Consider the following 14,097-nt stretch of genomic DNA (forward strand, 5'->3'; position numbering starts at 1 on the left):
GGCTATTAAATGATAAGTAATCCGCGCGTTGATAATTTATTATGAAGTTGTATGAAAAAGGAATTGCATTTTGTTACAGCACGTTAAGGTTTTACAGTTAGAGGTACATTTTCTTGCCTTTTTTCTTCTTTTGTGTAACCCTCTAGGGCAAGCAAACGGCGGCCAGGATAAGTTAAAAGAAGAACTTAAAAACATCATCGATGACTTGAATGACAACTTGAACTCCATGAAACAACAAGTGGCGCAGCAGGCGAGACAGATAAACCAGCTTCAGAATGAAAAAGACATGTTAGCTCAGCGAGTGAAAGACATGCAGGCACAGGCAGCTAACAATAAACAACTGAAAGACGGCATTGCTAAGTTGCAACAACAGCTAAAAGGTGAGTGCCTGGTTTATCAGTTCATACCTGTGTCTTTCTTTGAGTTTACCGCTGTCACGATCAACACAGAGACAACAGAGCGGCCATAACCAATCAGAAGCTCTAACCAGACCTGGGTAGCGTCACGTCATCAGTGTGGAATTTCTGCGCTCGTTCTTCGGACGTCATTTCGCGGGGAAACCGTTGTTGACGTCCCAAAATGTCGGCTGTTTTCTCAGGCTGCTCAGTACTTTTCAGATATAATTTGGCGCTTTGTGTTGGAGATTTTGCCAGACTGCTTGTTGCCCAGTTTAGAATCACTGAAGTAACGAGTTGTAATTGCCCCGTAATTTGAATGTGAAATGAGATAGGAATGTAGGGCGGTCAGTACCAAAGGTTTGTTATGTCCCGATGGCTATTTTAGTTGTCACAGAGTCGGACTAAATGACAGTGCTTTGGAACGGGGCCTGCTGTTTTTCGTACTTATACGAGAAGACCTCAAAGTCTTGCGGATGCCTGAACTAAGGCAGCATTTCTCCCTCTATTATTCAAAGACCCTGAGCGCGGGCTAATGAGGTGGCGATTTATCCCAGTCTTGTAGAGCTGCCGGCCAAGAGACTGAGTTCTTTCTATTGGGGCCCTATTCCATACATTCACTCGAACTCTATCATTTGAAGGTTATCGTTCTTTGAACCGTAGCCATCATTATAACGAGGTCCGCTATGTCGGGGTGTCTCGTTTTAGGGCCTGTGTGACACAGGAGGTTATAGTCGGGCGCAAATTATGAATTTCTTAAGGTCTCGCTCATAAAAAAGCGACTACGGAAAACCAATACGATACAGCGGTTAAAAGTTTGCAACAAGCAAGGCTGTGGCAGGTCTAAAGAATCTTTAACTGAAATCCGCTACTTTCGGTGGGTACCCTGTGTTTGTGCAGTGGACCTGCCTAGGTAAGACATACCGCTTGAGCTTTACTGCTCCGCTATGGTTGGTAATTGAAGAGCGTACTTAATTTTGTTGTTAGCATGAGGTTTCATCTTTTGTTCTTTTCTAGTGAATGAAGACGCATTGCAGCGGGAGAGAAGGAATTGTGAATCACTGAAGCGCCGTTTGTCAGATGTTGAGGCCCAAGCGGCGCAGGGGACGGTGCTTGAACCAGCATTAGCTGATGCAAAGAACAGACTACAGCAAGCTGAAGCTGAAGTGGCTAGGCTACACAACGCACTAAACAAACTCAAACAACAACTTCAGGTTTGACACCATGCACTCTTAGAAGCGGAAGTTGGGTCTTACTGCGGTTTTCAAAGAAATGTCTGAAGTAAAAATCATTCTCTTGTATTCACCAGGCTGAAAAATGCACTATCACATTGCTATGCTAAAGTAATTTCACAATTGCGTTGCGGTGGTTTCTACCCGATTTGATTGTCCATAAAACGCTCGCCATTTTCTCAGCCAATTAGGGGTAAAACCGAAAGACAAAACCCCTCTTTGAGAAACGAATGATTTTTTGTCGGACGAGCAAGAAATATAGTTCTCATACGGTAAATGTCGGATGACCTTAGGACGAGATAGGGTATCAGTTTTCACGCTTGTCACGTGATTCAGTCTTGGTTTCTTACTGTGCAACAAGTTTACCTACCCTCTCGCTCATTCCTCGTTGGTAAAAAAACAAGTTTATTCGACAGAAGTGTGTTAAGGTTTAAGTGCTAGGTTTGTTGATTTTCCCTTTCTATTTGTATTTTGTTTGTTGTGAATAAAGTGATGTTCTTTTCTCGTGTGGAATTTAAATTGCACTTAGTGTGTTGGAAAAACTATTTTTTTCTTTTTCGGTGAAGGATGATCGCAGAGCAGCAGACGAGCGCTTAAAGAGGGAACAAGATAAAGTCGACAAAGCGTTACAAGCTGCAAGAAATACCGGGGAGAAAGACAGACAGCTGAAGGAGCTGGCTGCACAGGTCGATACTCTAACGGTACGTTGCATACATCTACAATATCAGAAATTGAAATGGTGCATCTGAACCGAACCTATCGAAAGATGCAGCGGCTCAAGAGAAAACACAATTTTTTTGGTTAATTTGGTCGGTCATCAGTGTTAAGATGTCACTGAAACAAAAACCATATCACATTACTTTTTAAGCCCTTATTGCTACTGCTACATTTCGTTTCTGAGTTGTTCGATGCTTTGGTTTTACTAGGCAGATAATAATTCGCTCTCTCAGCGACTGAGAGACGCTGAAGATGAACTCAGTAATCTTGAAAACCTGTTGGACAAAGACGAGGTGTTGGAGAGGCTGGGTGAGTTAAAGGGAGACATCAACAGAAAAAGAAGCGCTGTACGTGAGCCGGTTAATGATGATGATGATCTGGGTCGAGCCCTTGCTGAACTGCATCAGAAGTACATTGATCTGATGAGGGATTTGGACCGAGAAAGGCGTAGGCAGGTTTGTAGCTCTCTTTTTTGATGTTGGGGGAAACACCGTTCTACTTTCCGTCAACATTGGAAGAAGTGAATCTTATTTGACACTAGGCAACATCATTGGGAGGAATTCTCTCTCGAAAGTTCGTCCACTGCTTTTGAAATAAATTAAAATTAATTTTGCAGCCTGATGGTGAAGTTGAAGGCTTGCAAGCGAGACTTCAGGATGCGGAAAGAGCATTAAGGCAAGCTAGAGATCGAGCCTCTCAGGTAAGGACTGTTAGGATTCAGGACAGCGGCTTCTGTCGCCAGACATGCTCAGTTTAAACAAACATAGACGCGTGTTACTTAAACATACAGGTTTATTCGGTTTTTCGTAGTCTCCAGGGTATTTCTCCATTTTTTCCCGTTTCACTCCCAGAAATCAGAACCAAACTGAGTAATAGCCAGACTATGTCTAGTAAAAGGTTTATTAAACTGACCCCAGGTTGCAGTTGTCAAACCTGTCAGCTGCTCTGTTTGTTTTTATTTACACTGATCTATTTTTCATTGGTTTATCTTAATGAACTTATAGTAATGCCGTATTTTTTTATATAATTCAAGCTTGCTGGAGATAAAGAAGACCGCGACGCCAAACTCAGACAAATGGCAGACGAATTGAAAAAATTAAAAAGCAAGCTTGCACGACAGGAAAAGTTGGAAGATGAGGTATACTACCTGATACATCTAAATTTGTGGTCAGGTTTTGTTGTTGTTGTTGTTGCTGTAGTTTTTCTTTGTTTTTCTGTGTGTTGCACGACTGGAGCTGAGTTGAACAGTCGATGCAAACGAAATGTAAGATTATTTTAGCTCAAGAGTAAAATAAAAACCAACTTTATTGAAGTGTGTATGTATTTAGCACGGAGGTATGCCAATCTAGTCGACTGATTTAACGTCTCCCCTCTGGAGGACGGGAATGCTGTTTCTTACTGGTGATCCGAGCCACGCGAAGGTCTAGACATTTGGAGGGCAAATGGCGATAACTTCATTTCTCAGTTGTTAAAGACCCTGAATGTTGATCTTGGCCCGGTAATCTAACCCGCAACCTAACCTATAAAATTTCCCTAAAAATCAATGTCAAAATGAAAAACAGGGTGTACAAATTACACGCCAGAAATTAGAGATTGTGAGAATTGATGTTGACAATGCTGCGTTTTTATTTCCAGTATTTATTTGTTTATGTATGTATGTGTTTATTTATTTATTTATTTATTTATGGAAGCTTGAAAGAGAGAAAGCGCAACATGCAGCAGAGATGGTCGAACTAGAGAAAAAAATAGCTGAGCTTAATGATCAACTTCACAAGGCCAGACATGGCTTACAGGACGAGGTAGGATTTTTAAAGAGCATGTCTGCCCGAAAGTCATGTCACAATACTTGAATGACTGTAATGACATCGTTTAACTTTGTTCTCAGTAGATTGCTAGGCTTAAGAAAAATGTGTAGTTTTAAAGGGGGGAACTCATTATGATATTTTAGAGGGCAAGACATTGGGATCAGGCTGGTAAAAGGAGCTATGTCACGGTGATATTGCTGTTTTAGGTGAATGTTAGGTCAATTCTGTGCTGAAATCATTACTTGGTGTCTTTACCCGTTCACAAAATGCTCCTGTAGGGTTATGAAGTAAATGTCAAACAAATTTCATCGGAGAGCACTAACCATAATATTTTTTGGTGATTTTTGCAAGCACAGCATTAAAAGGCCAACTTTTACAAGTTGCACTCCATGTCCATCCTTGCCATTCTTTACGACACAAGAAAGGAAACAGTTTCGATGCCTAGAAATAGTCTCGAATAACACAAAAAAACATAACAAATAGCGTGACGTAGCGTGACATAGCCCCCTTAACTTCGGGCGGCACGGCACAAATGCCCAGCCCCTCCTTACACCCCAAATACAAAGTTGAACTTGTGTATCCACAATTTTTCCTGTGTTTGCACATTGTATGGGGGAGTGGAGGGGGAACAGCCAGGCATTTGTTTAACGATAGCACTGCTTTTTGAAGCACCCTGAAATTACAGGCTTTTAGTGCGGGGCTTAAAGTAAATTTGCACTGTTGCCGGTTAAGTTGACTGGCCAAAGAAATTTTAGCTCTGTCATGTCTTTCTTCTGACTGGTCAAAATGTCAAAAATAACGCGATAATGACTTGAACGTAACAGCTTAATAAGCAAAAACATGAAGGGAAAATAGATGTTTTCCCTATTGAAACGTAATGGTGTAAAAATGTATTTTTCTTGTCACTTACCTAAGTGTCAGGTTAAAATGACCGGCATACCAAAATGGTCATCTTGGCAAGATGGTGTCCGTTGACCAGCCGTTATTTTGAGCACTGCAATAGAATTGAGTTACTGTCCCAAGAACGTCGTGATAATCCTGCAAAATGTAATGCCAGTGTTCATATAGTGGGTATAGGAAATTGATCAGAGTCACCAAAACTGGTGGATCAGACATTCATTTTATCAATTACTCTTTGACTGGAAGATTTTCTTCGCAGTTGGCCGGTGCCAGAGCCCCTCTTCAAGCCAAGATCAGAGACATGGAGGATGAAATGCAACATTTACAGGACAAACTTGGAAAAGTGAAAGCTGATAATCAGAAGGTAACATTTTGTTTTTAGCTTATCTGTTACGATTAATGCATTAGTACTGGCAGCTCGAACGGTTTGTCGAAACTTAAAGGTGACAAACACAAGGAGGCATCCGATGTTTTGGGATTTGTTCCAGCGATGCGTTCCAGCGACAAAGTAGACTCTTGTTATGGTTTTGTTTTCAATTTTTGTCATGTCCTATTAAACGAAATTCCACTGATACTACCGCCATTACTGTTTTAGTTCTATTTTAGTCCGTGTTTTACAAGTCATTTTTTTAACTCCGGTTTTTACATATTAACATGTCAGTGCTCCAAGGTGCCACGTTTTGGTCGCCGTGGCGAGTAGAAAAAAATTTTGGCGACTAAAATTACCGTGAAAGTTGCCAATTTGGCGACCTGTGTTCAACTGTCATGTGCCAAGCTTTTTCCAAGAAATTCCCGAGATTTTGCGAGATGCGTTTTTCTAGTAAATGGTGTTTATGGTTTTTTTAAGTTAAAGTGAGATACCACTTTGTATTAAATATTATTTATGCTCTGTCTTCTTGATAATTTGCCTAATTTAAATCTGGTTGTCTGGGTATTAAGCTTTGAGATGTCGCGTGCACCTCCAAATTCGATTGCAACGTTTGGGCATCCAATTTGATTCTTTTAAACGTTCATGTAGTGTTTCACAAAGTGTCCCTTTTTTCTGGCGACCGATATTTCATCGAGCATTTTATAATTTTAGGTAGCCAAAAGGCGACTTTGAAAAAAGTTGTGCTTGGACCACTGCATGTCGTTATTTTTAAGTCTCCTTTTTACAAGTCCGTGTCTTACAAGTCCTTTTTTACAAGTCCATGATTTTGCAGGTTCTCTTTTTACATGCCGCACTCTTTTAACAAGTCCTTGTTTTTCGAGTCCAGTCCTGTCCACGAAATAGCATATGCCTTGTCAAGACCGTAACTATGAATTTGAGCATCTGGTTATCATCTCTTTGTTTGAAGGAGCCCTTTCTGTATAGACCGCGAGCGTTCGTCCTTCTTTCCTCCGAGCCACGCGCAGTGTGCGAAAAAGTAAAATTATGAAATTAATAGTAAAAAGGAGGAGAGATACGGCCTAAGCGTGCTCTCGATCTATGTGACTCAAAAGAAAAGCAAGAAGCTAAGATCTTTCAAATCTTTCAGTGTTCGGGTGTTGCAAAATTTGAAAAAAAAGAAAAGAAAAGAAAAACTGCATCTTATTTTAAAAAAATGTCTTGAAAGCAGTGATAGGGAAGTTTCATTGGCGCTTGCACCTTTTTCAGCTATGAGCGTGCCTCCTGGAACACAGGTAGCCACACCCCTGGGAGTTCTTTTCATATGATCCTTACAATCCCTACTGTCGCTAAACCTTTTTTTTAGCGATCGTAACCGTTGTATTAAAACCAGGCATTGTCTGCATGTTGAGAACTGTATATGTTGGTTTTTAAAACTTTAAAACTAACTTTTGGTTGCGTCAAGTTTTCCTTAACATTTACTCCTTGTTATGGCAACAGCTTTAATGAGCTGTTAAGTTTTAAATTTAGTCCATAAGGGGCAATATCGGCTTTAATTGAGTTGTTCTCATCCTAAATTTACTTGCTTTCTATTGCCGCTTGATTTAAAAAACGCGAGCAACGCGAAAAAAAAATTAATAAAGAAAAAGAAAATAACACTTTTTTGACGCCAGTATATTGTTAGGCGTGTGCAGGATCGCTTGATTTTCTTTTAAACAACTGAATTTCTTTCAACCATGCTAACATTTCTTGAACGAAACGAGATCGCTTCAGCATGTTTTTCGTTTTCGCAAAAACGACAACTATTGGCAGCGAGATATGTTCACCATTCCTTGCCCTGAAAAAGTTGTTATTGCCAGTGAGTCATCGAGTGGCCTGGGTCGAAGGCTGCCCAATTGCAGCACAAGCCAGTGTGTGATCGTGGTCAAGCAGGAAATCTGGGCAGACGGTCCCAGCCTGAAATCACTGAAAAAGACCTGAAGAAAGGTTTCCGAGAAGTGTAGCGGACAGACTGTTCCTTGGGACAAAAAATCAAGCTGAGAAGAAGTTGATCCTAGAAGAGAGAATGGCTTCTCGACGTTATTCTTAAAGACGCGGATATCCTGCTTATTCTTCTGATGGTGAATTTGTGAGTGAATTTCACTCGTGTCCGCTGGCCTTAAGATCTGGACTCAATAGGAAGAAAAACCTTGCAATCAGTTCTTGTGGGAGCACTTATTATTTAGAAGGGGCGGTCGCTTATAGTTATTGATGAATATCCTGGAGATATCTTCTTTGTTTCTACGAGGTTATTGCTATGGTTACCTCGTGACCTCTGACTTCCAGAACGGCATTAAAATTAAAGAAGCTTACGCAGTTCGTTTATCATGAATGGCTTCTTGACGTTGTTGTTGAAGACTGGGATATCCGGCCTATTCTTCTGATGTATTTTCTTAAGTGAATTTGTAAGTGAATTTCTTTTCAATCATGTTGGGTTCTGAGCGATACACTTCAGCAGAGCATGTTTGATTTCATCCGAAGAATATTTTGTTGTGGCTGAAAGAACAACCATTGGCAGCGAGATATGTTCACCATTCCTTGCCGCGAAGAAGTTGTAATTTCCACTGAGTTATCGAGTGGTCTAGGACGACGGTTGCCCTGTTACAACACAAGCCAATGCGCGATCGTGGTCAAGAAAGAAAACAGAGCTGACGTGCCCGAAATCTCTGACGAACGCCTTAAGGATGGCTCCACGAAGAACAAAAAGTGTAGCGGACATTCAGTTGCATGCGAAGAAAGTCAAGGAGGGAAGAAGTTGACGCTAGAAGAGCTGAAGATGTTGTTCGCTCCTGGATATAAAGAGTTCGAAGTCGCTGTTGGATCAAAAGATCTGGACGAAGAAACTGCTCTTCAATTGTGGGAGGATATTTTCAAATCTCTGGACATTTTTGAAATTTCGAAAATTGCTTAAATAAATCCGACAGTTATAAGCCGTAATATTATTTTTGCGTTGCTTTTTTGTTGAATGACCTCAAAGTATAATTGAGTATGCACAACAAATATTTTTTATCCATAGAGATAATTCATAGCTTATTGTTAAAAGATAATGTTAATCTATCTTTTTCGTTTCTCAAGCGTTGAACTGTTTTCCTGCCTCAGTGAGCAGAGATCATTTTAACATGTAATCGAGAAATGAAATATGCCTTTCCCAACATTGAAAACTTTAAGTAAATATAGCTGCTATAGGCATGGTCTGTATTACATTACAAACAGCCGAAAACGAAAAGCCTGTGAGTATTTTTCAGTGTTTTCTCAGCCTTTTATAATTTAGTGATAACAATACTAAGGATCTGCCAGTAAAAGACTTGAGGGCAGAGGCGCGTTTTATTTTTTTCTTTTTAAGCGCAGTTCCTATTAATTTTGGAAGGTGGCCAAAAATTTACACAATCACAATCGCTTTCCACTGTACGGCTTCTACCGTTCTTCTTATTGGGAGACATCATATATACTCGAGCAAACTCGCAGGTACGTCTTCCTCCATGACTCTTTTTAAAAGCAAACTAAATTCCGTCATTGATATAGAAAAACAAGAAGCACTCCGCTGTAATTCTCTCACCGTCTTTTCAAACAAATGGAAATTTTTTCTTATTTAAATTTGTTGCTTGCACTTCTTACCCTCTAGCTAACTGCTTTGACTTAGCCATGTTTCCTGCAAAGTTGAGCCGTCCACCGTTCACCGTCCTTTCCTTTTATTGTAAGTAGCTAAGCGAATTCAAGCATAAATGTAACCTCAGCTATTTTTGTTTGTTTCGTCAAGTTGTAATATGTATACGTTTTGTGTGATGTAAATTTAGCTTAAATAATAAATTAAATAAAAAAAAATTAAAAAAAATTTACTGTAGGAGTTTCTTGTTAAGGCAAGCTTGTACTATTGCCGCATCTGCAGGTTATTTGTATCAACCCTAATTTTTGAATCTTATTTGGAACTCAGCCAAACCAGCGCACTGGCTTAAAAGAATTACCTTATATGTTATTCGGGTTGATTGAGTCCATTTTCTGTAGAAAAACAACTTTTGCAAAAAAGATGCATGATATCGTTTAATTTTTTCCCTTACTGAAATAGAACTGCTGTTTTTGGATCTAAAATCTGGGAAAACATTCCCTCCGAATTAAATCAAAGGCTCCTAGGAGCGAGCTCATGGATGAATTGAATTAGCAAAGACAGTTTAATAATCAAAGTAAAACATATATATCTTTTTGGACGGTTCATTCACAGGCAGACAAGCCTGTGTTAGTCATGATATTGTCAGTGTTCTTTAGAATATTTCCACTTATACAAAACCCATCTTCGGCTGGTTACTCTAAATTGATGTGTCGGGAAGAATGTACGCCTTACTAGTGCCCTCTAGAATATGCCGAACATATGCCTAAAAGGCACCTGGAACAAAAGTAATACTAAGTAAGGGAGGTAAGAGTAAAGTGTTTAATCTGACTTTAATGAATAAATTAATGAGAATCGAGTGAGTAAGTGATCGCCTGGTATTCGAGTGCCTCCAAAAGCCCATGGAATGACTATACCTCATCCATGAGCTGAAAAGCAATACAAACTTTACCTTTTAAATACGCAATAAGGAATTTGATTTCTCTGCCCACACTACCAGTAATCATTTCTATTGTTTTTTATATAATCGTAACTAAGACTTAATGCACTTTTAATTTCCCTTTCTCCGTTGTACTTTTACTTGTAGTTTTTATGTAAATGTCTACGTACGCCAGCTAGTTACATATGGCAGTGACTGACTCGAAAGCCTAAGCTCCTTTGGTCACTGCGCAAATTTCACCTTTCACGATTTATGTAATTCGTTGTTCTATTTTTTCTTGCATTTGAAATGTTGAACTTTTGTAATAACCTCTTGTAATAGTGCCAAAAAATGAAAAAATCTTGAATCAGCTAAACGAAGCTTTCTTTTATATGGGACGTGTGGAATTTGTAGTTTTTATTGCGTTCAATTTTGAAGATGCTTTTTTGTATCATTATCAAAAGTTTAGTGAGTTGTCCCCGTTCTTAATGTTTATGTTCACTCATGTCCTTGAGAAGATGTCAATTCAAGAACAGGATAAAATAGAAATAGAAAGGTTCAAATCATTCCTCTTGGGTGCGATTGTTTGATCAAGAATGGTTGCTTGAGTTGACGTTATTTTAGGAATACCTCTCTTACACCCCGTAGTTTTAGTGTGCTGTTTCACCCTAAATTTCTTTGTTCACTTTTTTGCTCTTGCGTCAAGAATGGGACGAAATATAAAGAATAAACTTGCAAAAAGATCTCTTGGGATCTGCTTGCATTGAATCGTCGCTTGACGTTATTGATGGTATTGTTTTTTAGTTTTTACGAGGTGTACCCACCCTAAATTGGTGTCATTAACTTTTGAACGTTGAGGCCAAGGAATGAATCAATCAGAAAGAAGCTTCCCGTGGGATCGATTGTATCACTCGACTTCAGTTATTGATGGATACAGGGATATCCGTCTTAGTTTTAGTGAACTGTCCCACCTTAACGTACCTTGATCTTTCATCTCCTCTGGCCTTAACAGAAAGAAAAACGTTGAAATCAGGCCATCGGGTCTCGTGGGATCGCTTGTATTATTAAGCGGAATAGTCCCTTGCAGTTATTGATGATTACGGCGATATCCTTCCTATAGTTTTGGCGAGGTGTTTCCACCCTAAATTTCTGATTAACTTGTTACCTCTGATTTTTAAAACTGCATTTATCAGAAAGAAGCTTACGCAGATTTTTCTTACGTTTGGCCGCTTGACGTTATTCTTGAAGACGGGAATATCCTTCTTTCTCATGCATTTATTGAAAAAACTAGGCGAATTTCTTTTTAATATTATGATAGTTTTGGTTCTTAGCTTCAACCTCGGACCTCGTCGCCTTAATTGTTTGAATTAAAACTTGAATAAAGAATATATTTGCCAGGTCAAACGGAGCTTTATTTGTGCGGGGAGGCTTTGTTATATTTTGAGGTGTTTAAAAACCGATTGCGTTAAACTTTAAAAATGTTTTTTTGTGAGTGTGCAGGGTATGTGTTGCATGTGTTTATGTCCACAGCTCTAGTGGTTAGTGTTGCCCTATTTTTCCATGGTTATCAGCTCGTGCCCTCTGGCGTCAAAAACAGATTAAACAGAGAGAAATAAGGTTGAAATCAGTTTTTGTGAGCGAGGTTGTATTTTTAAGAACAGTTGGCTTAACGCTGTTGATGAAAACGGCCTCTCCCCTTAGAACTAGAGAACTATGCCACCCTATGACCACTCATGTTCTCGATGACGTATAAGCAAGGGCACCAGATACTAAATTGCCATGGTAACTAATGTGACCTTGCACTTAAAGGACGGGCGCTCTAATTAGAATGACGTTTGATTGTTTGCTTTGACGCTATATTTTGAAGTCGGGGATATCTTCAGTATTTCTCGTGAAGTTATTTAAACGAGTAACAACTATTTGGCTCTGAAAAATACACTCCAACATGTTTGATTTCATCAAAAGGATATTTTGTTGCCAAAAGAACGACCATTGGCAGCAAGATATGTTCACCATTCCTTGCCCCGAGGAGGTTGTTATTACTACTGAGTTATCGCGTGGCCTTGGACGAAGGCTGTCGTGTTACAGCACGAGCCAAACTGTGATCGTGGTCAAGCAAGAAAACAGAGCAGACATGCCCGAAATACCTGGAATCACTCACAAACGCCAGCAGAAAAGCTCCACGATGAACAAAAACAGTAGCGGACCGTCAGTTGCATGCGAAGAAAATCAACGAAAGAAGAAGAAGTTGACCCTAGAAGAACTGAAAAAATTGTCTCCCCCTGGATATAAAGAGTTTGAGGCCGCTGTTGGGTCAAAAGATCTAGACGAACAAACCGCTCTTCAGTTGTGGGAGGATATTTTCAAACCTTTGGACATTTTTGAATTGTTGAATATAGTTTAACACCTGATGAACGAGGGCAGTTATATAACCTAACTCGTAACTGTAAGCTTGTTGTTATGTTCAGAAGATATATCTAAGTAAATCTTTTTCATACGTTTGTTATTCGCATGTTCTTGTGTCAAATGATTAAAGACGTTTTCAGTGACTGCAATAAAATTGAAGTGTCGTTTGCAGTTATTTCCTTGCCGCTTTTTGATTTTTGAAAATGATTTGGTGTTCGCTTTTGTCACTTATATTTTCTCGACAACCTAACAATATTCATCTGAACCTCCAAATTGTCTTTCTCAAGCTGATGGTGTCACCGAGTTAAATCTTGATTTAAAAAAAACCCCTTATCTAACCCCTTATTTAGCTATCGTAATTTCACCAGCCAAGAAACCAAGAGGCTTGTTGCATCGCAAACAGGACACGTCGGCAAAACTTGTCAAACCTGCCATGTTCGGATTTGATGGCGGTGTGAAGCAGCTGTTAAAAGGCGTAGGAGAGAATATTTTTTGTCAAGGACTTTAGAAATTCTATGCTGATGACGTGTCACTACCCAGATGTTGGTAGTGCTTCTGATTGGTCGTGCCCCGAGTCAAATTCGCTTCAACCAATCGGAAGCAGTACCCTGATCTACGTAGCGACACGTCATCAGTATAAAATTTGTACAGTTTTTTTATTTTATTTATTTTATTTGTTTATTTGTTTTTTCATTTTTCTCATTTTAATTCTCCTTATTTTTCAGCTCAAAGGAGCCATTAGATCCGCTGAAGCTGGCAGAGAGGACCTGGAAGACAGACTTGCCGAAATGATGAACAAACTGAGGGAGGCCCGGACACAAGCTGATGAAGCGGTGAGTACTGAGTCTTTCCAGAATCCTGACTTGATCGCTCCCTAGCATCAGATGTTTGAGGCAGTTTTCCTTTTTTATTTCGGTAAAAGTCGCAAAACAAGGGTTAAATTAAAATAGCTACTGACCTATTTTGAATTTAAGTGAAAAGGAAAAAAATGCGATGATAAACTGCGATCAGGCGATTTTTCTTCCCTTTTTTTTAGGAGGCGAGGGGAAAAAGAACTCTTTTGCCCGTCCGCCGACTTTCGTGCTCCCCCGGGAAAAATAGCCTAATCGCAGGTTAGATGATGATATGCAAGATACACACGGCCATACAGAGAGACAAACCTAAAGCCAAAAATATAATGAAAGAAAAGTTAGAAGCAAAATCAGCAAGGAAAGTCGTGATGTCAATCAATGATATTTTCTTCGCAGAATGAGAGACAAGAACGTGAGAAGAAAACGCTTGAAGCTAAAGTTCAGGCTCTAGAAAATGAACTTGAAAGAGCGCGGGAGCGTTTGAAGTCTCTTCGCGCACAGGCTGACCAAAGAGTAAGAATATTACATCCTACTGTAACCGGTTTAGTGTATTGCAAGCTAAAATTATGGGAAAGTTACTTCTATTGAGTATGAATTACAAAAGCTAGTGAGAAGACAGCTCATCTTGCACTTTTTATTTATTGTAATTGTAGCTTAAAGGGGAAATCGCTTTAGAGTAATATGATTTTTAAAAGCTTGAAGATTTCTGCTGTAAACCTACAAAATCGAATCGAAAAGTTCTTTTTCCACTGAAAGACCTTGTCATCGCATTGGACCTGTTAACCCTTACCTGTCGTTATAGATGGCAAGAAATTAAATGGATTTAACTTGCGCTGACCAAACTGGCCAAGTTAGTTGAATATTC

General features: G+C 39.5%; 1 protein-coding gene across 1 annotated transcript in view; it reads left to right on the top strand.

Moving 5' to 3' along the window:
- LOC140938800 (uncharacterized) overlaps positions 1–14,097 on the top strand; it is a 60,099-nt gene that overhangs the window by 10,308 nt on the left and 35,694 nt on the right. The window contains exons 12-21 of the mRNA XM_073388328.1: positions 147–380; positions 1,413–1,609; positions 2,194–2,328; positions 2,554–2,799; positions 2,961–3,044; positions 3,378–3,482; positions 4,036–4,143; positions 5,309–5,413; positions 13,107–13,214; positions 13,629–13,745. Coding sequence (XP_073244429.1) covers positions 147–380; positions 1,413–1,609; positions 2,194–2,328; positions 2,554–2,799; positions 2,961–3,044; positions 3,378–3,482; positions 4,036–4,143; positions 5,309–5,413; positions 13,107–13,214; positions 13,629–13,745 — 1,439 coding nt within the window. The remainder of the gene's footprint in view (positions 1–146; positions 381–1,412; positions 1,610–2,193; positions 2,329–2,553; positions 2,800–2,960; positions 3,045–3,377; positions 3,483–4,035; positions 4,144–5,308; positions 5,414–13,106; positions 13,215–13,628; positions 13,746–14,097) is intronic.

The sequence above is a fragment of the Porites lutea genome, chromosome 5 (assembly GCF_958299795.1).
Source record: "Porites lutea chromosome 5, jaPorLute2.1, whole genome shotgun sequence".
NCBI classification, from domain to species: domain Eukaryota; kingdom Metazoa; phylum Cnidaria; class Anthozoa; order Scleractinia; family Poritidae; genus Porites; species Porites lutea.